Source organism: Dufourea novaeangliae, unplaced genomic scaffold, assembly GCF_001272555.1.
Source record: "Dufourea novaeangliae isolate 0120121106 unplaced genomic scaffold, ASM127255v1 scaffold172, whole genome shotgun sequence".
Taxonomy (NCBI): domain Eukaryota; kingdom Metazoa; phylum Arthropoda; class Insecta; order Hymenoptera; family Halictidae; genus Dufourea; species Dufourea novaeangliae.
Genome location: NW_015374058.1, coordinates 1,723,742 through 1,751,392, shown reverse-complemented (window position 1 = coordinate 1,751,392; position 27,651 = coordinate 1,723,742). Strand labels below are relative to the sequence as shown.

At 36.9% G+C, this 27,651-nt stretch overlaps 1 protein-coding gene across 1 annotated transcript in view; it reads left to right on the top strand.

Annotated features, from left to right (window-relative positions):
• The window catches only part of LOC107190028 (cysteine-rich secretory protein 3-like), a 94,210-nt gene that overhangs the window by 47,722 nt on the left and 18,837 nt on the right, over positions 1-27,651 (top strand). Inside the window, exon 3 of the mRNA XM_015578744.1 lies at positions 21,316-21,413. Within this exon, the coding sequence (XP_015434230.1) occupies positions 21,332-21,413 (82 nt within the window). The 5' untranslated portion in view covers positions 21,316-21,331. The remainder of the gene's footprint in view (positions 1-21,315; positions 21,414-27,651) is intronic.

Below are 27,651 nucleotides of genomic sequence, written 5' to 3'. Positions count from 1 at the left end.
AGGGGGGGTGTTCGCGTAAATTCAGACGTTTCGCGAAACCTCGCGAATATTCAGTCTCCCTCGACTTATTAGATCGCGTTTCATCGGCAATAAAACGCGGCGCAAGCTGAAGGCGCGAGAGGGAAGTTTCCCTCGCCGCCCGTGCCGGTTAAATGATGTTCCGCGTGCTGGTGGGAACCGCCGTCAAAAGAGGCGGAGGAAGGGGTCCTGTAAGCCCCCCATATACAACACACCGGAGTCCTGTGGGTAGTTCACCGCAACTGCATAAATGCTGGGGGTGAGGTGTATTACGCCTGTGTAACGCGGAGGAACGGAAAAGCAGAGAAACTCGCGGTATTCAACGTAGGCATGTCTTAGGTATTTCCGTCGAGGGCTTTCGACGATGCAAAAAATATTAACACTAGAACTACCTAACCCGTCAAAATGATGGATTTCAAATTTTTTATTTTACAATTACTGAAATCCTAGAGATACTTTCAACGGAATTTATGTTCATCTCTAATTTTTTATACACTTTGTATTATAGTATACTTAGTTATATTATATTACACAATTTAATTTAGCATACATTCAATATTGGTGGTTCTAGTGTTAACTTACCGAGAGTATAATATGACCAAACGACTTGTCGCAGTACTTGGCTCACATGTTGATCGTTCGATAAATATTGTGTCAGTGTTGGGTGAAAGTTATTTTGAATAATTAATTTTTTTCAATGTGACGAGTTATGTCAATTGCTGTCCGAACCCTTCGAAGCTCAATAAGTATATGGAAACATATGTTTTTTTAACGTTCACTCAGCTTTCTAGACTTTTATTTTTTTTTTTTCATTACTGATTCACGTTATTTTAAAGGACATGTAATTTCAGGGAATTTGACGTCGTCACATTGAGCGAATCACCCGGTACAAAGACATTCTGGTTACTTGCGTCATGCTGACATTTCATTCTTGTCTCATCGATACGATTTAAGCTTCCCTTCGATGGAATTTAAACCTCACCATTGTTATGCTCGGTGACGCGCCCGTAATTCACCAGAAATTTATCAAAATCCCCTAGGAACTTTGTTCACGAAAGAAGCGGCCTTCTCTTTCGCGGAGATTTATTGTTTCTTTGATGTAATTTAAAGTCTCCTCCCTCGAAGGAATCTCAGTCGACCCTATTATTATGCCGAGTAACAATCCGGCGAGGCTTGTTTCGACGCGGACGTGCGTGTTTGCATAACAAGCGGACGGTTTCTCGGAGTTTTCGCCTGTCTATTCGATGTTCCGACAGTGTAAAGTTCAAAATACGCCAATTTAACTCACACAGATTCCCTGAACACAGACAAATTGCCTGTATAAAATATACGTTTCAGGTACAATTGTTCTTGAAAGACATCAAATTTGAAGTTGAAATATTTTAAATTGGAAAATTTCGTTACCTTTTTATAATGTTTACACATCATACATGAAAAAATAATTTTTCGGCCGAAATCGCTTTTAAGTTTGTATCTCAGAACAATGTTAACTAATTTCGATGAAATTTTCAGCATGCATATAACTAACATAAATCTAAGCAATGTTTCTGTGAAATTTTCATTACAATCTCAGATAAAAAAGTCGCAAAAAAGGACTTTTACTATTTTCATCGCGATTCCGACCAATTGCATCTTTTTCAACATTTCGTTAACACGTCATCTAGTACACTAATCCTTCTAATTTCACAAAGAAACTCAAGTCACTTGGTTCAATTTTGAAATAGTTGTTCTGTTTTAAAGGGTGTACGAATACTTTTTTTACCCACTGTACGTAGTAGAATCGTCCATATTCTGTCTACAGTTGCCCCATGAATTACAATCCCCCTTGTCTGTACAGAGACGAGAAAGGCACGTACGAGACGATTTCAATCGACATTTCTGGTCCAGATTCTCGCGAGCAATATCTTTTGTCTCGAGGGGAGGATTGTATCCGGTTGTGTTTGAAGACAGCCCTTTGCATAGTGGACGGATCCGAATCGATTGCCGATGGGCAGAGGCTTTGCTGTTCCGTGCCAAACGTGTCTGGTATGAGAGAAAAATGTCAATGCAGAGGCAGAAGAATTTCCCTTGGTCGGGGCTGCTGTGTAACAATGCCGACGGGGGAATCGGGAACGCGGACGGGCCAGAAACGGTGATCATTAACTTCCGCGAAAGGTGTCGATCGGATGCAAAAGACTCTGTGACACGTAAATACTTCGTTTTCCTTTGTCCCCGCCCAGTGTTATTTATGCGCGGCGAAGCTTTCGAAAGCGTACGGCCCGCGAACTCTTTAGCTACGACCCGAACGGAATATGCATTTAATATTCTATCCGGTAATATCGGCCATAAATTTATTCGTAAATGGACGTTTGATCGCTGTTGCTTGGAATTACTTGTGCATCTCGAACATTCTTGGGATATTAACCCGTTGACCGGGAAATTGTTGTTCGAAAGCAGAGTATGTATGTAAGTAGTTGGATGCTGATTAACGACGAGAGATAAATGAACACATTAACGACAATATTAGTTTCTCAACCATTTAACGCCTAATGCGACGGTTAGATCATATTTAGAAAATTATATTTCCAGGGGTTTTGTCGTGGAAATACAGATCAGGTGCACGTATTAGGAGCAGTTTTTAATTAACTAATCGCGAGAAATAATTCTTTCCCAGGAATAAGTGTTTCGACGCTAAAGGATTAAACAATGGTTGAGAAAACATTTGAAAAATAGGTTGGTTCATTATCGACTTTTAAATAACAAAATTCAACGTACATATAATTTAGAAATAACGATTTAAGGGGCTGGGCGTTAAAGTGTTAAGCTATTTGTTGTTTATCTATCGGTCATCCCGTGTGTAATGGATATCGAATTGAGATGCTCAGATTGAAATGTGCAGAGTTAGATTCTGACGAACGACGAGAGATAAATTAACTAGTCTAGTTGGTAACGAAAGCTAGGAACCATCAGTTTAGACAGATCCAGTGCATTATCCACGGTTGACGCACTCTCGACGAACAAGAACACAGGAAACCCGTGAGATCTCACCCGGTGTATCCGAATTTTACCAGAATCTCGCGGTTCCTTCGGTCCCCGTGGATCGATCCCCCTCGCGCGGAACAATTCCCGCGGCAAGTTTCCCCGTGAACAATTATTCACATCGCAGTCGGTTGCGATTAAACCAAGGAACCGATAGTCGCCGTATCGAAACTTCGTGGAACCGACAGTTACATTCCGACCAAGAAACCAAAAGTTGTAGCCGAATTTACGACCGAAAGTTACGCCGTTAAATAACTTGCCACCCGAGGAACTAAATAAATCAACGGCTGTGAATTCCGCTCTTGTTGCGCTATCAGATTACGCTTATTATAGATTATACACGGTGGTGATTTAGAGATTTGTATTGTGAATTTAGACTGTTATAGAAATCGATAAAAATTGAATACAAAAAATAGTTTTTTTTTTAATTTGAACTTAGGGAGTTACGGAGATCGATGGTAAATTAAATATAGAAAAGTTGGTCGAGCAAAGAGAGATTTTCATTGGATAATTTGCAAGATGATGGAACCATGCAGAACTTCGGTTCGTTTTTGTTAACCATTCGGGGGGCAAAAGTGTCTGAATATTGCAAAGATAGTTTTCTAGATTTGTTTAACCCCTTGCCTTATAATATCGAGACAGACTCGATTTCAAACTGGGATTAAATAGCTAGCAGACGAACGTCTCAAAGGACTCACATGTTAATGAAGTTGTTTACCAAAAATTGTTATAGATCAAATCACAGTTCCAAAGTGAGAAATAAAAGGGTTAATTTTTTTTAAAGGAGTAAACTTATTTATAGATTGTCTGGCAAAATATTATTTCTTAATGTCGAAGGTGAACGGAGTAGTACTACAAAAGCGCAAGAAGTGGCCTATTATGTAATAAACGTGAATATTGTTAATTTCCTTTAAGTCCAAGTGAAACTGTTTCGTTGATCTTAATAGTTCATTTTTCGAGTAAGTATATGTTTACGATACACATGGAACTGATTTCGTTTCTGAACAAATATTAATAATAAAGTAAAGTATGACATCGTCAAAGAAATTGTAAGGCAAAGTGTTCAACAACTATTCGTCTTTTACATCTAAACGGGAACGTACTTCTTCGAGACGCTACGATCCCCTTGGATTTAATGTAAGAAGCTGCCAGCTTAAGCAAATCATTAGTATCCCTCGGATTTCGAACGTGTACAGTGCGAGGGATTGTGCAAAATGTAAAGAAGTAAAAACCTTAGTTTACATCTTCCCGTATAAAATACAGTGATTCGGGTCACGGTTGGCTGTCGCATATGTTTGACCGAATTACGTACCAAACTGCGAATTTTATCTCGAAATTAAGAAAAATTTATTAGAAGGGGAAGATAATATAACAGGAAATATAATGTGGATACGTAGGGAATCAGAAAATAAAATTTTTTAATAAAATAAAATGAATGAATTTGAAATGTAAAATAAAAATTTGTACACTTTAGCCTTATTTCGAAAATATGCGAACAAATGTGTGTGTCATTGTAATCCATATACTGTACTAACTATTGCATGACATAAATGTTTGTGGTTTAATTTCGAATCGAGGAATGAAATCAAGCTCTTGGAAATTTGTGCCAAAAAATAGAGTCAGGTACATCGAATCTATCAGAGTTCAAATAAAATGAGGACCTTGTTACACTTCTTATTCTACTTAGCTCTAAAAATAATTCTGATGATTTTCACTTATTTATTTCTTAAAAACATCCGTTTGTTCATCCAAAAATTAAATTCATTTTCGAAAGCTGCAGTGGATGAGAAATGTATTGTCACGTACCTGCATTTTCCAAAAATTCCTATTACTTCAGTTGCCTTCAGTTACAAATAACTTTACAATAACATATTCTTATCATTATTTAAATATTGCGACCTGACCAATGTAATATTTACTACAACTAACCAAAGTGTACAAATACTTTTTTCACACAATGTACAATTTGTTTATGTGTGTTATGCATTTACATTGAAACGACCGAACGAAACCACAATAAAACAGGAACGATTTATACTTTAAATGTACCAAATACATTTTTACATCCTCTGTACATTTTATTCAGTAATACTCTGTACATTTTCATATATTCTTAATTTGGTTCAATTCTTATTCTGTAGACTACGAAGGTACGGAATCAGCTCGGTCCCAGACATGTAGGTCAGAAAAATTAAGAGCAGAAACAGCGACGTGTTCACGTAACGCTAGTATCGTTCCGCTCTGTCAACTTCTTCGGCGAGACACTTTATGAAATTATTGTCGCGAAGAAACACGAAACGTTCGTCGACTCGCGCTCGTTGTTCTCGGCTTTTTGGGGCGAGCGAAAACGCAGCCGAGTTTCTTAGCGAGAGATTTATGCGCCGTAGGGCCGAACTGCGGATACGACGAGGGAATGCTCGTGTTTCTAATTTAGTCCCCTTTAAAGCATTCTAATCCGAAACGAAATTACGTTCCCGAACCCCCAACGAAGACGGATCGTCGTTTCCCGTAATTTTCTTTCGGTATTGCACAGGTCTATAACAATGAATGAACATTATTAACGCGTCGACTATCATGGCGGTGTGACAATAAAGTTCCAAGAATAATTTTGTTCCCGTCAAAATGACCACAGTGTAAGCCAGTTACGTGCTAATTATTCTTCTTTCTTCAGAAGATTCGAATCACGCAGGAAAAAACATAACAGAAAATCTGACACAGTTCTCATCGCACAAGAACACTTAAGGAAACTTTATTGTCACGCCTCGTAATGTAACACGAATATCAGAATGAATACTAGAACGTGAGTACCAAATATTTTACGATTAATGATTCAAAGAAGTCCCAATGGCACTACTCTGAAGGCAGTGACTTCACGTCAGTTTAACTTTCAGAATAAAATTTTAAAAAGAATCATTCTCGAAACTTTATTGTCATGCTTCAAAAATGTGACGCGTGTAATAAAATAGATACCAGAAATTTGATAATCCATGGTTCAAAGTAGTTTCAGCAGTACTTTGAAGACGATGGCCTCACATCGGTTTAACTTTTGATAGAAAATTTTTAGTTCTCGAAACTTTATTGTCAAACCTCGTATGAATAAACATTCGAATTTTAGAGATTAAGAATGTTTTAAATGCAATTAGTAGACTGCAGATTTTATGTATTTATCACGTAATCGTACATTCTAGAATTGATGTCAAAATGAAATCTTCGGACAGCATTGAAATCGAAACTTTATGTTCGTACGTTTGCTGTTCTATTAAAACGGGTTGATCTCCACCAAACACAGTTACCAACCGGAAGTTTATTAATCCCGTGCCGTGCAAACTATTCTATACGCGGTGTTTTCGAGACCGCGGTAGCTTCCGAAAACCAAAATTGCTGCGATCACCTAGCAAACGAACGAACGGTTATTTATATGCCATCATATTTTTGTTAATTGTTCTACCGAATCAAGAGTGAAACAGAAAAATGTTTCGTTTGATTCGACATTTCATCAAATTTTTCAAACGAACGTTTAATTGAACTTTGTTTTAAATTCTTGCTTTATTGTGTTTCACATGTGTACCAACACTATAGACGGGTAACTTTTCCTCGAAACTCAATTTCTATGAAATTTTTCGTCGAAAATTATAACTCTGAATAACTTCAGAATTTTTATTATTTTCTGAAACGTCGATTACTATGGTGGTCATCCGTGCCTCATGGTTGTCTTGTCACGTCTCATTAACCCCCGGAATACGAACGTTTTTAATGTTTTTTATATACAACTAAATATAATTAATCATTTCCCCACTTTATTTCCACAACTTTTCAAGTGACCCACCTAAAATCCGCAATATAACAAACCATTCATAGCTTCCAATTATCTCCAACATATTCCATAAAATTTGCCTAACCAAATATCCTCAGTCCACCCGCATCGTCCTATCAATTCAGCTCTCCACTTTCCGAACTTTTCGCCTTGTAATCGGCCTTTGCTCAAACGACTCCCGTAAAACGTACCACGGTTCACAGCCATCCGTATCCCCTGCGATATCTCACCCCTTCCATATTCATCGCGGTCGCGGGGGGTGTATTCGTTCGATCGGGCCCGGTGGACAGAAGTTCGGCGCTCGAATAGAGAGGGTGGACACCGTCAAATCGGTGGATACCGACCAACAAAGACTATGATGAGGGAGTTGAGGGGGTGTGAGGGCGCGGATACCAGGGGTTGAGGGGGTGACAAAGACTAGGACGAGGGGACCAGGAGGTGAGTGGGTTGGGAGGAGATATCGGAAAACGGGGGAAGTTTCTCGGACTCGTTCGAAGCAGCCTCTCCCCGCGAATTAATGGCCATTTGCTGCCAGGGACGTTATTTGGCCGATATTTTACTCGAACGAACGCGCATTGGAAAAAGTTTAGGTGGCCCGGTTTCGTGGGGGAGGCTGGGACAAGGGGGAGGACGAAACCGGCAAAGGGAAACCGTCAACGAGTGTCTCGGTCTCTTTCATTGTTCCCGTTTCCGTTCGCCAGGCGCTCGTTACGCCTCCACTTTCCCCATTTTCGCACCGTTGTTCGACCCTTCCGATGTCTTCCTTTTCCGTTCGATCTACGACCCTCCACACGCATACAGGGGTTTCATCTTATTCGGATGTATCGCTGGATAGCAGGTTTACGATAGGGACCTGTTATGATTGTAACCCAATGTATATATATGGAACAGCATGAGGAAACAATATTGTTGACAGTTGATGGGTTAGTTTGGGGATTGAGACTTGGAGTTGATTTATTACCGAGCTGTTGATCCTTTTGCTGTTGATCTTTTTGACTGGTAATCTTTTCACTGTTAATTCGTCTGCTGTTAATGCTTTCAGCTGTCAATTCTTTTGGCTATTAATCTTTTCGTTGTTAATCATTCTACTGAGAATTTGTTTTGCTGTTAATCTTCTTGCTACTAATCGCTTCCCTGTTAACTTTTTTGTTATTAATTCTTTCCTTGCAGCAGGATCAGCTGTATAGAACTGTTCTGTTGGCATATAGGAAACAAAAGCACTTTGCCTGTGTACCCTAAGTTTTTAACGAGGAGTTCCAACTACACAACGAAGCAAGCTAATAAATATCTAAAGAATGGCAGGGTTCGTTCGACCGCAGCCTAAACATCGAAAACTGTCTAGACATATCTGAAACAATTCTGAACAGTTTCTGTTTTTTTGTGTTGAACCGTAAGTATTTAATCCCGCCAGATTGTGGCCCTGTTGACCGGCGAGATTGTAGGGGATCGCCGAGCGATATTTGCGAAGGGACAAATATTTTCCCGTAGATTTTTCACGCCGCAGTCACCCCGCCAGGTGGATCGCTGGCAAATATTTTCATTCGATTTCGTAAATGAAGCTGCAGTCACGCCGATAAACGGTTCGATCGAGGGCACTGCGATCCATAATGCCGAGGAATTTAATGAAATTTCATGTTTTATCGGCCTGGTCGCGTTCCTATTAATTACCGGACCCTTTGACAGCGAAACGATCGCGCTGGCATTTCGTTCAACGTAATCAACCACGTTACGGTGCAATTAAATTTTTATTTTAATATTTTTGTTGGTCGATCGAAAGGGAGCTCAAGCCTGCTATGAACCATCGTCCACCTTTTGGTTCGTTATTTAACCCCTTAAACTTACTAAATTTTAGGAATGAATTAATTTAATACTAAAGAACAAATTGTTACATTACATTACTTTGCTATATAAATGTTCATAAAATTGTATTCAAAACTATTTTTCGAAAAAAATTATATTTCTCAGTATTACGTATTGAACAATACAAAATTATACTCGAATGGTAGAAAAGGCAATGTTATATTTTTGTTAAACGTAATATTACGTAGGTGGACCTTAAGGGGTTACACTTTAATAGAGTTAAATGTTCCTCAATTTTGTGGTTGATCGCGTTTCTTGTTCTTACTTTGAATTTAACTTGGAATTATTGGAACGTTTGAATCTAGCTAGAAACATACAGTATGTAGTGTGCAGGAGAACGTCAAATGTTTGTTATTTGCTTTGCTTTGAATGTACTCGATGCTCTATTTGTCTTGATCGTCGCAGACACTGTGTAGAACGATATTTCCAACACTGGAAATATTTAATGTATTACTCTCAAATTTCCGTAGTATAATTTTCAGAGCAATATTTTATTTTTTATTCATCTTTACTATCAGCATTACAATGCGTCTTGATGGATATTTGGTAAATTCTTTTAACCTACTAATTACATAGCCCGTAGATGACCATCTTAAAATAATTGCTCGCTTATTTCCTATATTGTTAGATCAGTGGGGTACTTCATTTTTATTCTTCCTTCCATACAGGTTACATACGCTTCTGCAGTCAGCTGTTTAAGATGTGTTAGGAGCCTTCTTCCATTTTGAATTCCATATCTGTTTATTTCTTCTGTAATTGTTGGGATTTTTAAATCCCTGCGGAAGTTTTCATTCCTGATATACCGCGGGGCCTTTACGACTGTTCTTATAAATTCTTGATTGTTCACAGCAATATGATTGATAAAGTGACTCACATCCAACTTATTTTCGCCAAGATATTCAGCTACATATTTTCGCAATAAATGTCTGTTTCAGCATGGGTGTGGTTGCATTACGTATTCGACGATAGAAGGTTAACATACTTTATCTAATTATTAGACTCATTTATAAATAACTTCCACAGCTAATAATTGGTTGAGTTTGATAATCAAGAATAACTGGGAATTTTCAATACATTAATGTTAATTGCAGTGTCCATCTCATTTTTCGAGTTTCAATATTATTAGTCCAAACGATTATTGTATTCGTTTTATCCCAGTGACATTTTATTTCACAACTGGGGCTACGCCGCATGGTCTTTCCTTTAATTTTCATCGCGAAATTGCAGAGGTGCAAGCGAAGCTTGTAACGTGGTGGGATATATTATGTGATTTCCGCAGCCCGAGTATGTAGGTGGGTTCAGTAATCGAGATGGGCCACGGCCGACCCTATACCACGCCTGTACTACTCGCACACAGGGACCCGACCGTAGCTTCTACCTTTGATAGCGTAGCTTTCTGAATCGACGCGAAATAATCCAAAATGCCCTGCATATTTATAAACTGGTTAACTAACATTTCCCACCTAATTTGCAAATTTATTCTGTTCATATCGCGTACCCATTGCTCGTTTGTGAGACACGGTACAGGTCTCTTAAAATTCCATCGATCTGTAGAACACTTATTCGTCCTTCATTTTTCAAACTTAATTTCTCCCTCGTAGTCAAATTGATATAGTGATGAAAAATTAACATAATGCAGAGATAAATAGTTAATTTTGCAAATTCTTTATGTAGTATTTCGAAAGCATATTTACTGACTTACGCCACAAATGTTTTGTATTACTCATGTACATACAGATGCGAAAAATTTAAATAAATACGAGGTTTGGGAAAAGTAAAGTTGCTGTTACAAAACACAATCAAGAAAAAAAAAGTGCCACCCTGGTAATTTCGACATTGCGCTTAACAATACCCATACGTGTCTACGTTCAATAATTAGTAGAAATAAGAAAATAATTAATAAATATGAAGCTATGTTTGGTATCATTGGTACTTAAGAAAGTTCTTAGTAATAGACAACGATCATATCACGCTGAAAGCACCAGTTCTCGTCCGATCACTGAAGTTAAGCAGCATTGAGCGTGGTTAGTACTTGGATGGGTGACCGCTTGGGAATACCGCGTATCGTTGTCACCTTTTTTTTTCCAAGTGTTATTTTATAACTTACAACAACATTCCCTCTTTTAAACCTCTCTATTTATAGACAAAAAACAAAAATAAAATTTTATCGTGTGATGCTTCATTTTCGAGATAATCGAGTTTGAAAAGTTGGATACATCGGAAGTAGAATAGGACTTGTCTAACGCGTCTGTTCATTGCAGGCCGTTTTTACTTATTGCTAACAAGTGATTTAAATAAATATACACTACTAACTTTCTCGAAAATGTAACCTCAAACGAAAAAACATTTCTTCTTCCTTTATGGATGGTAAACCAGTTTCATCGTTACAGACAGCCTCTATGTATAAATTGCCAGGACCTGGTGATTTCGACATTGCGCTTAACAATGCTAATACGTGTCTACGTTCAATAATTAGTACAAATAAGAAAATAATTAATAAATATAAAGCTATGTTTGGTATCATTGGTGCTTAAGAAATTTCTTAGTAATAGACAACGATCATATCACGCTGAAAGCATCAGTTCTCGTCAGTTCTCGTGGCGACACCATCATGCACGCACGAGAGCATTCAAATACCTAAATATATCAAACCCGATTAGAAAGTTACAATATTTTATCACAATACAGTGCGAAATAAGAAGCAGCTTCGATAACACGAAGAAGTAATAAAGAAGATCTCGCCACGTGGCGTAGCTACAAGTGGCACGCAAAATGACCACATTAGGAAGAATATGCGATCAAATGCAGTCTCAATAGCTTCATCAAGCTCGTCACAAACGACAAATGAGTCACAAGAGAATATGGTAAGAGATTTAGAAGAATTACCATTCTATACGAAAAGAACAAGCATCAGAAATCCAAAAAGATTTTTAGATTCAGAAGAGACAAAGACAGAAGATAAATTAAAAATGAGGAAAGGAACCAGCAAAAACAAATTAGCAGGCTTCAAAAAAAAAAATTAAACCCACAACCAAACCTCAAAGCGAGTAGAAGGAAAGAAGAACCATCTACAAATACTGATGAAGAACAGTGCAACAATGAAACTATCGAGTCAGTTACATCAATCATGGACTCTGACGAAGAACTCACGACAGAAGAGAGTATAAAGGCACTATTAATTGAACTGCAGCATGAATTAGCTCAAACCAGGATAGAGAACGCAGCCCTCAAAATAAAAATTCAAGAAATAAGCATCTCAGCACCAGACAAAAGAAGTGAAGACACCATGCAGCTCCCAATCTTCAAGCCAACCAGTCAGAATGCCAGCCAAGGACATCGTCCACCCACCAGTCCCACGCAGAACCCAGAAGAAGCAGCCTTCAGCAGAGGCGAACAAACCGAAGCAGGGAAAAGGGCCCAATCAGAGAAACCCCCACCGCTATTTATATATACCAATACAGTCCAAAGTACAATCAAACTAGCAAGAGCAAATAATATTTTCAATTTTAATATAAAAAATACAGGTAAAGATGAACATACCATATTCGTTGCACTGTTGTTCGTCAGTATTTGTAGATGGTTCTTCTTTCCTTCTACTCGTTTTGAGGTTTGGTTGTGATTTTAATTTCTTTTTTTTGAAGCCTGCTATTTTGTTTTTACTGGTTCCTTTCCTTATTTTTAATTTATCTTCTGTCTTTGTCTCTTCTGAATCTAGAAATCTTTTTGGATTTCTGATGCTTGTTCTTTTCGTATAGAATGGTAATTCTTCTAAATCTCTTTCCATATTCTCTTGCGACTCATTTGTCGTTTGTGTGTCTGTGGTTATTTTGCGTGCCATTTGTAGCTACGCCACGTGGCGAGATAACCTCGCCCATCCACGCCACGCGGCTGACTAACCTCACTTTTTTCTACGAACAGTTTTCCTTGTCGGAGACACACTTTTTCAGATTCTTCTTTATTACTTCTTCGTGTTATCGAAGCCGCTTCTTATTTCGCACTGTATTGTGATAAAATATTGTAACTTTCTAATCGGATTTGATATATTTAGGTATTCGAATGCTCTCCTGCGTGCATGGTGGTGTCGCCACGAGAACTGACGAGTTCGTTGTCTATTACTTCCCAATTCCTGAGGCACAGACGATACAAGGCAGGTTGTCGGAGGTCGGATAGTACAACTAGCAGCAGTGATTCCATAAGAAAAAACAAATCAAAAAGACAAAATAAATTTTTTTCGTTTGAGGTTTCATTATCGAAAGAACTGGGTTTGAATATTCATCTAAAGTACGAGTAAACCGTAAGTGAAAACGGCCTGTAATGAACAGACACACCAGGCACGTCATATTCACGGACTAATTATCTTGAAGGCAAGACATCAATCGAAACAATTTGACTCTTTCTTTCGGCTAATTTTTTCTTTCACAATCATTTCCTGTCTAGTTGCACTATCCGACATAGGTAATAGACAACGATCATATCACGCTGAAAGCACCAGTTCTCGTTTGATCATTGAAGTTAAGCAGCGTTGAGCGTGGTCAGTATTTGGATGGGTGACCACTTGGGAACACCGCGTATCGTTGGCACCTTTTTTTGTCCTGGTTGTTGTTTTATAACTTATAACAGCAACATTCCCTTTTTAAACCTCTGTATTTATAGAGGGTGTCTCAGGTCGGGTAGTATCACCGGGAAGGAGGTGATTCTTTAAGAAAAAGTAAGTCGAAAAATAATGAATAAATTTTTTTGTTAGAAGTTTCGTTTTCGATACAATCGCATTTGAAAATTTGTTGAGTACACCGGCAGCAGATTAAGACTTACCTAACACGTCTGTTCATTGCAGGTCGTTTGTACTTTTTGCCAGCATATACCTACCATCGTATGTTTATGTTGGCTTTTGGTTTACAATACATTTTGTGTTACACTATATTATACCAAATTGTACTCAATATTATATTGTACAATGTATTTTAGTATTCATTTGGCACTGGTAGATTTAGCGTTAAACTATTAACCGAATAACAAAATAATTACTTTGATACATTGTATTCATATCTTCAGTTGATTGAAGAAAGACTTTTGACTGCTTATTGTCTATTTACACTTAAATAACGGTTACGTTGCGGTCAATCGCGGTTTATAGTCTCCGACATCTATCGCATTCGTAGCTGTGGGCTGACTCCCATTCACACAATAAAAACGAACTATTTTCGAAATTTTTATTATCACGATCTACTATACACTAATTACCAATAAATTTTACTTCGTAACTTCTTGTTACATAGCCTCAAGTAGTTGAAAAACCCTACATCGTATAATACAAAGCACCCCTATCTACTAACTTACACCACTTTCCACTACTCGATTATAATTACTAATCTCTCAGTAATAGTGGTGACTAGTCAACAATATAATAACATATGTACCAATCACAATCCTGGATCGTTAATCGGATTACATTCCGCCCAACTCCACCTTCCATGAATGATCACGATCTCTCCGTGTATAGTACGCCACGGATCCTCGCAATAAACTTCTGTCTGCAGACCTGAAGAACGTCCTCGAAATCGAACGTCAAAGATATTCTTCGTCTCCTGTGCAGAGCCTCTGCCCGACGACCGTACCAGACTCTTTTATGTCTTCCGTTTTCGTTTTCCGAACGTCGGTGTTCGAGGCTTCTCCTCGCAAACGAAACGGAACTGTTCACGGTTCATAGGATCGCGCATGCAAAGTGGTTTAAGATATAGGAGCAGATACACGCGTCCGCCGCCCTCACCGTTTCCCTCTATCGGCGCCGTTTCACCCTTTCCAGCCTGTTCACGGCACTTATCGGCCTCTGATCAGCCGGGCCTGAAATCGGATACTAGGCAGAGGAAACGCTCGGAAACACCGTTTCGCCCAGGTATCGGGGCACCGAATGTGTTACCGTGTATTCTCTCTCGTTGCAACGAATATTTGGCAGAATTTCAATCCCTAATCTACCCCTTTCGTGGGAGGTCTCGCGATCACCCGTGTCGGAAACTGACAAAAGCAAAAATATCGTAATAGTTACCATCAGATTTAGCAAATTCTAGAAGAGTTCCAACGATCAGTTTGGAACTCTAAGTAGACAATCAGGTCTACCTGAAGTGTATATTTGAGAGCATTTTGGTGGCCAACGTAGAAACAAGCAATTACGCTTGTCAGAGCACTATGCTCATCCTGCAAACAGTTATGTAATAGTAAATAAATATATATAGTTGAGTTTACAGTTCCAAATCCTTTGAGTTGTAGATTACAGTTCAGTTGTGAAATATTCTGTGACAGCGATCAAAACCTTCGTGTTGCTCTAACATCCAATACAATTAAAATACTATTAAGTTAAATTATATAATAATTATATAATTTATATTATTGTAATAATTGGTATCTTTCTATATTTAAAATACTATTAGCTATTAATTATAAATGACTCCAAATGTTTCGAAATTCAGTTTTGTCCAAAATCAAATTTTCATCCCATTCTAAACGGTACAAATTCACACTCGACTGAGTATCCATATATACGAACTGAAATTTAAACTAAATATTCCGATTTCCAACAGGCTACTAAGAGAAGCTCACACCAGAATGCGAGTCGACCACGCGTCCGCGTGGAAAATTGCGCTCGTTCGTATTCCCGTTGCCTCGCGTCTCGTTAATCACAATTCTCTGTTTCACCAGTTAATTTTATTATTTCCCGAACGTCCATCGCCGTCGTTGTCGTCCTTGATCGCTGCGAAATAATATCAAAGGCGAACGTCGCGGACGAAGGCAAATTGCGTTAACAACGATCGGGAGAGCACACCGACCAGTCCCGGAAAATCGGATTTTCCCGGTAACAGGATCGTTTCTCGCGTGCGATCACTTCGTCTACCCGTGTGGAAAACGAGCTGATTATGAATATGCGTGACCACTGATTAACCTGCGTTCTCGTTTTCGAACGGTTCAATGGGTTTCGAAGAGAATTCCACTTTGGAAATGATCGTTATGCCTGAGAATTTCACGAGTTTCGGTGGAAATTGAAATACACAAATGGAATCGAGTAGAAATGTTAATAAAGCGGACCGGAGTGTCTTGTTATACGGGGATAGAAGTTGGTGAATAAGTTTCGGAGTTCGCATTGATAGACGGTTAAATTTCTGAAAATTATCACATGCACCGTTTTTCCTTACAGCCACAAATGTATGTATACTATGATGTACACTACTTTTCATAAAAGCTTTAATATCTCACCACTTTTGTGACATAGTTCCCTCTTACATTGGACCCCTCAATTACTCCATGAAAATGTGACTCTCGATAACGGTCTGTTTTTCAATTAATCGATAGGAATATAAAATTTACACTTAATACCTCCATCACAGAGGGAATTCCCGTGGTTTATTCGCGGTCACGAACTCGACCACGGACCATTTCGCGTTAAGTGAGCTTATATTCTCGCGAGAGGCGAAGTATTCATTAAAGAAAGCCTCTTAGAAGGGTGGCCGCTGGAGGGGGTGCGGCTTCTTATCTCCGCTCTTTTCGCGACGAAACGACGTCTCGCGTGCTCGTATCCGCTTCGGAGAGATAGAACGGGGGAGTGTGTGTACATGCGCGAAAAAGTCTTGGGACGAAAAGTGATGCAGTCGGCCAGAAAAGAGCAGGAAATGAAAATATAGAAGACCCAAAGACAGACGCGACATTAAAGGGTGGAGATCCTGTGGGGTTGGGGTGGGGAGCGCCTGAATGTAATTGCTCGATCGTTTTCTCGATAAAAATCGAATATTCCCACGGCGAACCGTTTATACCTCTCGAGATTTTTCCACCCTACAACCTTTCTTCTTCATTCCTCAAAATAAAGATACGATCAGAAGATAAATTCTTCTTCTTTATGCTGTCTTCCCTTGAACGATTATCAAACGTTTTAACCTTGTCGTGGTTTTGCATTTTGAACTGGTCTATGTAAGAGAATATTCCGATACGTTCGTCTTTTCCATGTTTTCTTAACCTCTTAACACATTTGTAACTAGCAATTTAGTTCTACGTCATTTTAAAATCTTTAGCTGTGTATCGGTAACGTAGTTATACGTCAGTTCAAAATCTGTAGCATTCATCACCCGTTTCTCTTTAATAAGATGATTATTATCTTGATTTTCAATTTTTTTTAGGGCATAAGAATTGAAATTTATAGGGTGGTTTTGTAGTTATGCCACATTGTGTACGCACAGTGAGAGTCAAAAGTGGGTATACACTTTGGAAGTATCGGATTCATTCATATTTATTTCTCTCAATTTAGAATCTAACATTTCACGTAGATGCTGTATTAGATTGAGAGCTGGTGACTGTATAGAAGATCGTAACTGGTTGTAAGTGTTTTCCAGCAAACAATTTCCAATCACCACGTCCAATCACAGTGTCCATGCTGCCCCAAACCATAATAATACATTCACCATGTTTAACGATATTTACAAAATTTTCTGGTTATATCTTCGAATTTCTTTTTTCTGAATTTTTTGGCTGCCTATTTATCCCGAAAATGTTAAGAAAATTTTAGTGATAGAAGAAAGAAATACTTAGTTTTTACTCTCACTGTATATAATACAATATCAGACTTCGTGGGGACAGATGTTTGAAGTGTTTGTGGAGAGGAAGGATTAAATTGAAGTCTTTAAATACAAAAAAATATAATGAAGTAAAACAAAAATTAAACCTAGTTACAATACAGTTGTTTTTCTATTTTACAATACTCGTTTCAGTTATTCTTGTCTGTTTCATAATATAATCGTGACGGTGACCTTGCGTTATTTTAAACTAGCGATGTAGCTGCTACAGTTTTCAAAGGAGACTAAACTTTTGCAAAGACTGCAGACGGTAAAGTTGCTTAAGTTGCGTTAGTAGGACACTGTAGCCGTTAATGCGACTATAAATAAGAGAAGAAGTGGAAAACTCCCAGAACACGCATTTAGAATGCAAAATTTTGAATTACTTGTTGAAATGTTAGATATCGTTATGTAATCTCAAGGTTGTATGGACAAAAATATTACAATTACATAATGTACATAAAATATTTCTAATATTATTTTCTAATATCGTTAGTAGCGTATCCCTTATAATAGCTTTTCGAATACATGAATGGGTCAAAATTGACTTGTCAGTATAGGTAGGACAAGAACTAAATGTAAAGAAGTTTGAAAATAAATTAAACGATCTAATCGAGATTTGTCTCGATTGTTAATTTTGGTAAAATTCATAGAACGAAGAAGTGTCGTTATATCTTACATTTAATTTAGTAAAATTCATAGAACGAAGAAGTGTCGTTATATTTTACATTTAATTCGTTCACTGGATTGTTAACCGCTATTTTCAGTATTATAAAATTTTATTGTATTAAAACGTACGCTGGAAAGCATGACTTTTGACCCATCAATTTTTAAAATGCATTACGAAGCTCTACACAATAGAAGTCTAAACAAAATGTGTGTTTTTCCGGCGATCATATTTCCTTTTTCGAGGGAATTCGTTCGGTTAAAAAAATACCATCAACGTGGAAACTTTGGCAAATATTTTTTGTGTTAACAGTTTTATTTAATATATATATATCGATTAACAAATGTAATTCTAGCGTATTATATATTATATAATATGTGTGTTGTTAAGATGTGGCAGTTTCACGAAAGAAAAACACATTTCGACGATTCTTGACGCTCCTCTTACGAGATCTCTGTTCCTCTTCGTGGTGCAATATTGGAGGCATTGTTTAAAAAAGCGGCAGCCTTAACACTGGAGACTAGTGACGCTTGAGTGCACTTCGTAGGTCGGAGTCCCAGTTTCATTTTTTCCCTCCGGCGTTCTCAAAGTCGCCTCACCTTTCCCAGAGATCCGTATTTCGCTTGGAAAACTTAAGAAAACTGGGTTACTTTTTATCACGATTCGGTAAAAGTTATTGTTATTATATAATTTAACTGGTCCCAATATAAGAACATTATGTGTTATTTTTTAATCCATTGATACTTTCTGAGGAAGACAATTTACTGAGGGTAAAACTAAAATAAACATAACTATCGTAATTCTCTTTCTCTTTAAAAATCATATATAGTTATTTACTAACACTGTGTTATTTAAAAATTAATTACAAAATTGTTGTGTTGCAAGATTCGCTATCTGGGACTTCTATTAAATCATCGAACTTGCGAAAGATATTAAATGGAAGACAATTGAATCAAGTTATATAAAATTCGATTAACATGGGAATATAAGTAAGATTTGAAACGTTTGTTCACATAACTCCTCATTTTGACGAATTAAAAGCGTCATTTCTGCGAGTAATATCGAAATCACGTTAATTTAATAGCGACAAGTCAGAACGAAAATTCGCGTGTTTCATTGAAATGAATTTGTCGTTAAAACACGTATGTAGAATAAACAGAAACAATTCATTTTTATGTACATTGTTTTTGTGTTCTGTGTGATATCGAAACATTTCGTTATTTATAGTATGTATTTTGTGTCTGCTATTCACGTAATCGTGTTGGGAAATAAATCAAATTACGATATGGAGAATTGAAAGATGTCGTCTATCATACTAAGGTAAACGTATGAAGTAAAATGTATATTAAAAGTGTTATTGGTACCATTTATTGCATCAGAAAAAGTAATACGTTTAAAAATGTGTGCTGATTGAAAAAAAATAGCCAATATTTTCTTCAATATTTGTAGAAAATTGGATTGGAAATTAATGTAATGACCATCTGACCATCTATCCTGTGACTCTGAAGAGATAAAAATATAAAATAACCTATAGAAAATGCAAACACTTAAGTATCGACCAACTTTTTATATCTACTGTAATTGTAGGACCAATAGAAATATTTATAGATGTTCCTCTGTTTTTATTTCCTCAGGTATTCCACAAATTTATCCGAAATCATTACTTTTACTATTACCATTCTTTATTATGTAGTTTAATTGCACAGTACAGCCACGACATAAAGCCTAAATTTACAACACCGCATAAAAGGCGAACATCAGTCGAATTACTGACATTCAACTCTGGAACTACCAGATCTCATCAAAATAGCGAGTCTCAAATTCCTTCTTTAGTTACAGAAATCATAAAAGTGTTTTCGTCAGAATTTATATTTACCTATTTTCCATTCGTTATATGTTTTATATTATACTATATTATATTATATTTAACAATTTATTAAACAACGAACGTTGATACTTCCTGTGTTAAATGAAACTTCCAAAAACGACCTATTTTTCATTCTTTAACAGCACCCTTATCACGAACATTGAAATTCTCTATTTTCATACATCTCAGTTCGTCGCTCCAGAGTTAAAAGAGAAATGGAAATAAAATTCTTCTCCTCGTTCCGGCGTTGATGGAAAAGCGAGCGAGTATCTTGACAAAGAACAATAGGTAAAACAAGATCCCGTGAAAATGAATGTTTTCTTGACATTTCGTTCCCCTTTCAGAGAACGAGGATCTTGTTTACGAGGCCATGGATCCCCCTGCAGGTCCGTATTCAAACGTTTCGTGGCCAGATATCGTTGGACCGTGCGCGTTGACCCGTCCCGATAACAAAAACACCGAATGGACCCTCGGTACGCTGATTTCCACTCGGATAAAAAATGTTCCAGTCTCTCGATATCCATGGGTCGAGGCACTAAACCCAGACCATCTTTTTGCCTCGAGGCGGAATCTCGACTCTTTTTTTTTTTTTTAATTTTTACTTTACTTACAAAGAAACTTTGATACATCAAATATTCCGGTATTTTTTAAACTTTACAGATTTGTAGGAAACCTCAATCGAAGTATCGGGCAATCTTTCGTTTTTGAAGATATTCGATTCTTTAAGGTGAAACGTCCACTCAAATATTAATGTGGGTTTTCATATTTTCCTGAATATCTTGATAATTGTAGTAGATTTCAAGAAACTGTTAAAATAAAAATTTAATAGCTTGCTATGGTCTATAAAAGTGTACAATAAAATTTTTTTGAATTTCATTTTTAAATAAATAAATAAATGAGCTCACAAGTTTTTAACAATCTGATTACACACTTTTATAAACCATAAAAAGCCATTGAATTTTCATTCCAACAGGTTTTTGGTATCTACTACAATCTTCAAGGTATACCTACAGGAAAATAGGAAAACACACGTTAATGTTTAAGGGGTGGTTTCACCTTGAAGAACCGAATATCAGCAGAAACGAAAAATTGCCAGATGCTTCTATTGTGGTCTTCTACAAACCTGCGAAGTTAAAAAAAAATCGGAATTTTCGGGGTACAAACCTGAGACGTTTTCTTTACTTCTTTGTGATTCGTATTCGACGTTATTCAAAAAGAAGGTGACTGGTGGAAATATCTTCAGTATATCGTTGGCAGTCAGTTCGTTCATATAAATATTCCTGTGTGATTCTGAAGTGTCTCAGCTGTTTGTATTTCCAGTACGTAGTGGGGTTTTCTCTGTCCGTTTTCATCATCCTAAAAGATGATTTACCTCTCCGTGTATCAGAATTACAGTTCGACCCCCCCCCCCTCCTTGGGTTAAATTGTCGAGCGACTTTTATCAAACTTAGGAAATAACATGTCCGTTGGTGTGTTCCAGGTCGTAATCGGAAATTATGAGGTGGCTGTGGATTATCGTCCTGATAGCTCTGGCGCTGCCGGCGGCCGTGCCACGGAAGACGCATCGCAGCAAACCCAGTAAAGTATCATTTATTTCAATCGGTTCTACCTTCCATTTTTCCTTCCTCCCACACACACACACACACACACATACATTTTGTTTTTATACCAGGGCGGAATCTGCGCGAGATAACTGGATTTTCGATAACTTTTTTTTGTAGCATTTTCGGTTATTACTCGGATAATTCGAGGCATGGATTTACGTAAGAAAAGTGATACTTAGGGGAGGAAATACATTCCATACGGTGGCATATAATTTATGGTTAGGTAATATGGTTTTTTTACTGGGGAATTCTATTGTTTCTGAAGAAGTACGTAAGTGAATATTAGGCTGTGGGTGATTTATATAAAGCGTTTTTGTGGAATCTTAATCTGCAAAATGCAATGATTTAAAGAATTTAATTACGATCGATAATGTTACAGGACACAGATGCATTTTGTGGCATACGTGATTGTTTAAAACTGAGTACAGTAGGAAGTTTGATAAACTGTATTGTTAATTTATTTGGAACTTGATCGACCCCTTAACCCTTTTGTACTGTTCGGGTCAATACGAACCGAAGCTAGTGTGCGATTGTTAATTATATTTTATGTTACAGAAACTTGTAAATTACTTTGATATAATTTGATTTTACTTTACGAATTTAATTCAAATCCAATTTAATTCAAGGAACAGTAATGCACTAGTTTCTTGAACAGTGCATGAGGGTTAATAGGATAAACAAATTTTTTTTATCGCAGTCGATGACGACCCATATTTGCAGAAACGTTCACGTCCCAGCAGTATTTAAATAAAGTGTTAAAAGTTTAATATTATTAGTTGACTCAGCTTTCCCTTTCATGATAAGACATATTATGAAAGGTATAATACTGTATCAAAGGAGTTTTGTTTCAAGTTATATAGAGACTACGTCAATAGCTTCTTGTGTCAACTTTGGAAACTAAAGGACGTCGTACTACGTGATCGATCATGGAAGTGTTAACATAATGGCATTGTGATCGAATCAATGACCTTTTCCGAGGACTGTAATTCTTTTTTCATTGAAAGATATAACATTAATCTCAGTTTCACATTTCATTGTGTATATTGACTTCTCGTATACATATGCAAACGTACGTATTCTATTAATTACGACAGTTATCTATACGTAGTTATTGTACTTATTTTTTTCTTAAACGTTTCCCTTTTATCATTAAAGTATACTTTCATTTGAATTATTGGAATTAAAGAGTACCTGATTTTGAATTATTCAAATTAAAGAATAATTTATCTTGAATTATTGGAATTAAAGAATACTTCATTTTAAATTATTTGAATTGAAGAATAATTCATTTTGGATTATTGGAGGTAAAGAATTATTTATCTTAAAGTATTCTTTAATTAATTCATCATTCAACTCATAAATGATTCACTTTGATTCGTAGAGCAGACTTAATACTACTATCTTGTCAATCGTTCAATATTTATTTTACAATTCAGAGAGTCGTGAAATGTAACTGGATATCATATCCTTGTGGTCGACCTGGAATTGATTTCAATCCGATCAGGTACGGGGAGTGAAGTGTTTCATCGCAGCAGTGGAGGGTTAAATTGGTAGAGTTAAATGGAACGCTGTGGACAGAGTTTATATTGGGAACTCCATTGTTGATGGAGAAACAGGCCACGAAAGCCTTGTAACTCTCATTCAGACATCCAAGTACAGAATATACCTATCAACTAGATAGATAGAAACAACTATCCGGTGTATTTATGAGTTACGCTGGATGCTTCTGAATTGTCGATAGAGACTGAAATAGTTAACAATAACTCACCGACAAATATCAAAGTTTTATTGAAATTCTGTAACATACACACAATAAGAAAAAGGTACTTTGTGATTTGTACGGAATTACAAAGACTGAGGGACGATTTCTATAAAGAAAAGATAAAATTACTTTCCTATGAAATGATTATTTCCTTCGAAAATAATTTTACCCTCTCCAAGGACCAATTTATTAAGACCAGAAAAATAACGTTTTTTTATTTTTCAACTGTATTCAGTTAAAATATATTTGTACATATTAACGACAATCAATTGGCAGAATATTTTTTTTTTGTTAAAATGAAAACAATACGAAAGAATTTCCTTAGAAAATAATTCTTCTTCCAAAGTAATTTTTCCGTTGATCTGTTCCTTCGTTAATTAACATTCTTCTAAAAATTCAAACAAATCCATCGTTTCCTTGCTCTTCAATGAAACTTCTACTTTAATCCTTTAATCCATTTTGAAATAGTGATATCGCTTCAGTGGTTCCCCATAAACCAGCAATTACCCGACACTTAAACCACTCGTGAAATCGACAGATCTACATCGTGCGATCCGTGGACGGGCCGCGCAAGCAACGATAATTTGATCTCCCTGTAAATTGTCCCGAGTACCCTAATTTATCGGTCGGCCCCCACGAATTTCCCGGGATCAAATGTTATCCACTTGTATCCAGATAAAATCTCGGCGCGAACAATCTCTGACCCTAATTTAACATTTGGACAGTCGCGTCCCCTCTCTGGCTCAGCGTCGGAGCCAAACTGAATAGACCCGCTCTCAAGTTGGGGTCAAATGCTGGATCCTACTTACGGAGGGCTCGAAACAAAGTTCCAGGAAATTATTCATCGGTCGGCAGACATTTATCCTCCTACCCCTTCCCACCTCGCAAACTAACTGGGACAGTTCCGTTGAACAAATACAGGAATTTTCATGAAGATCGGAGCCACCGTTTTCGCGGGACCCATAAACCTTTGCCAACCTGGTGAAGTATATGGAATCGTTCACTACCACCACCACCACGTTCTCGATAAGAGTGTCGCGAACTTTCGGAATGTAGAATGCAAAATATTTCTTTACTGATTCTACATGAATCATAGTATGCATATTTCTTGCACGAGACCTTCGTTAACTTTTCACTTCAAACATTTATTTAATACTAGAACTACCAGCGTTAACACTATATAACGTCTATAAAAAATTTGTTATTCTTTGTTTTCGTATTTATTATGAACCTATAAATTCTAAAATACATCTAGAAATTTCGGGGTTACTTTTTTTTCATTTTTTGAGTATCTCCATAAATATTCTACTTTCTGTACTATATACGTTGTAACCGAACGTTACGAAAACTTCGTGCTTGGCGTTATAGGGTTAAATGTATATTAAATTAAAGTATATAATATATTGATATTTATAATATAGGGGGTGTCCCATCCAACATGAGCACCTCTAATATCTCATTTGTTTTTTATAATAGTAAGAAGTGCGAAGAATCGGTTATGAAAAATGGTTTGAAAGGGGTAAATATTGTTACAAACAAAAAATGTTCTGGAGGTCATATTTTCCGAAATTTCAAAGTCATCGATATTTTTTTTAAATCCAATGATATATTTTTTTTGTCGCGGTGTAATAATGTGAGATCAAGACTACCCATGATCTATAATAGTACGACCTTCATGTGACCTAGATTACGAAAAATTTAAAAATGTATGGGAATAGATTAAAATAATAGATTTTAATAAGATTACTAGAATAAAGGGATTAGTACAAAAATGTATCGAAGTTGATGGACATCGCTTTAAGCATTTGTTAGAATATAAAGTTTAGCAACAATTTATTACTCGAAGAAATCGGATAATTGGGGAAATATTGGCAGGTCACGATCTATAATATATGTACTCTCGAGCGGAATGGTGGATCACGTGTGGCGGAATGACGGATAACAATGTGAGAGCAGAGTAATAGCGATTGAGAATACGCGGCGAGGGGTAAGGAGCCGGATGGAAGATTCGAAAGCAAACAGGTGACTTCACAGAAAAGAAATCTAGATCCTACGGATATGCGGGTGCCCGATACCTTCGAGAACTGAGGATTTTTATCGGATTCAGGTCGAGATCCCGAAAGTTTTTCAACGCGTACCGTACACATATTTAAGTGCACGGGATTCGATTCAGAATTTTATCCGATGGACTTATACAGTAATCGAGGCGTCTCGTGACTTTCAAGGGAAATTCGTGTCTTTGATAATATTCATGGTCCACGATTATAAATTTGATACAAGCGATTAAGAATGGTTAGATAAATTATTGGAGTTAAATTCTTTCAGTTGAATTAACTTTTGTTAGGATTATAGACAAATAGTAAATTATACTTATAAAATATTTATATTCTTGGTCACCTTCTGTTAATTTTACGAAGTTGACAATAGTTCAGAACTTTTATTAAAGCCTATCAAGATTCTTATTCAACTACATTTTGGACACTTGCACGTGCTATAAATGCATTAAATCGACAGGCTAATTATTATTTTAATAAACACATTTGGTATCGAATAATCTCTATTCACGAACCAGTAAATGTTAGTGTACTTCTTGGAGATTGGATAATCTTTACATGCAATATTTCTTTTATACACGTTATGCACGAACCTATTTCTCTTCGTAACAGACTTATTTCAAAATTATAGTGATTGAACGTACCAGATTAACTTGTCTGTGAATTAACATTAATTCTAGATAATTAACGTTTTTATTTCCATAGTATTATGTCTCGAATTACAAATTTGTATAAACGCAAGAATTCTTACGTCTGGTATGCAGTGTTTTAATTTCCTCAACGGCAAATGTAGTGAAAATCGAAAATTCGATTTCGAGTCGAATTCATGCGATCAACGTACAAAGGTTAAAAAATAAAGAAACAAAAAAAAAAGTACTTTGAATTATGTTTCATGGAGTACTGGATATAAAGTCAAACAACCGGATGCTTAAGCAGAAGGAAACGCTGTAGTGCTCAGTACGAGTAAAGTGCTCTGTTAGGACACCATGATTAATGTTCGATTTGTGGGCAGCTTCGATTCCCTAACAATGGTTCAAATCTCCTAATGGAGATTGCGGTAGGATTACCATAGTGTAGTATGCAAAATACGAGGACAGCGAGACCAAGAAACTGAGCACTCGAGACGATCAAACGTTAGAAATTATTGGACATCTGTGTCTGTTCACTGCAATCTTATCGTATAATGATAATAGTATGTATGATTGCACTTTCAATGTATCTATATTTTCAAAATATTATTTTATATACAAATTAACCATTTGCAATTCCACTGCGGTTACTATGGTGAACTACATTCATCTAAATCATGAGAATTTCTTGAAATGGATACAAAACTTTTTATGTAAACGTAAGAATAATTTCTTCAATCAACTATGCATTTTCCATTATGTACTTCGTAATATATCACTCAAACAATATGGTCTGTCTTCGGAAAATTGTAGTGATAGTAATATTAAAATATCACTTTGAGAATTCTTAATACTTGTGATTCAACCCAATAACTAACAAATGTAACAACAAACCTTTTCAATTCTCTTTGGGAGTTGATTCTTGACTCTTTGGGGATTGTTTACTCCATTCGTTGAGTACTATAAACACCTACAGACCCACCAAATCCTCTTTCTTGAACACCATATCTCTGTCTGCCAATGATAATGGGACAATTCAAAAGATGTAAATTTCAGAGTAGAGGTTTTTTAAAATTTACATTTGCATAGCTAAGGCCAGGTTAATAGCGTGACGTAACTACCCTCTGACGTATAACTGATGGAATTAAAACTACGCCGTTTCACACAATGAAAATAAAAACATAGACCTTGTATTCAATAAAAGCAAAGTAATTTTTTCAAATTACGCCACTATCAATGCCAAGCAGCAATGTCTCATTTTTACGATACATCAAATTCTCTTCATACAAACAGGTGTCCTAACACTAACGAGCATCAGTCTACTAAAAACACACCTGTCCGTTACGCCCAACTTTTGTAGTGTTACGCCTCCACCTTACATCCATCCGCATATAGAAAAAAAGAAAGTGAGTTCGAGGGGTGGAAATCTGGTAACTGGGCCAATTCGAACATTCTCTTTTACCCATTCCTTTTCACCCGTAACATCGCAAGAAACCTTCCACGCTCGGAAACGCTTCCGCATACGAGATTAAGGAAAACACATTTTCCTAAAGGGGTCGTATTCGGCCCATGGATTCTCTCTGACTTCTTCCCCTCTCTATCCATTGTCTCCCTCTTTTTGATCTTCGGGACGGTTGGAAGGGTAAAGGGTATGAAAATAGAATGTTATTGCCCGTTTGGACGCGGTGCGCCAGTCGATATTCTCGTTTAAAGCGGAACACTTGTCCCAGCGCGAAAAGAGGGGGTGGGGGAAATGGAGCAACGCGT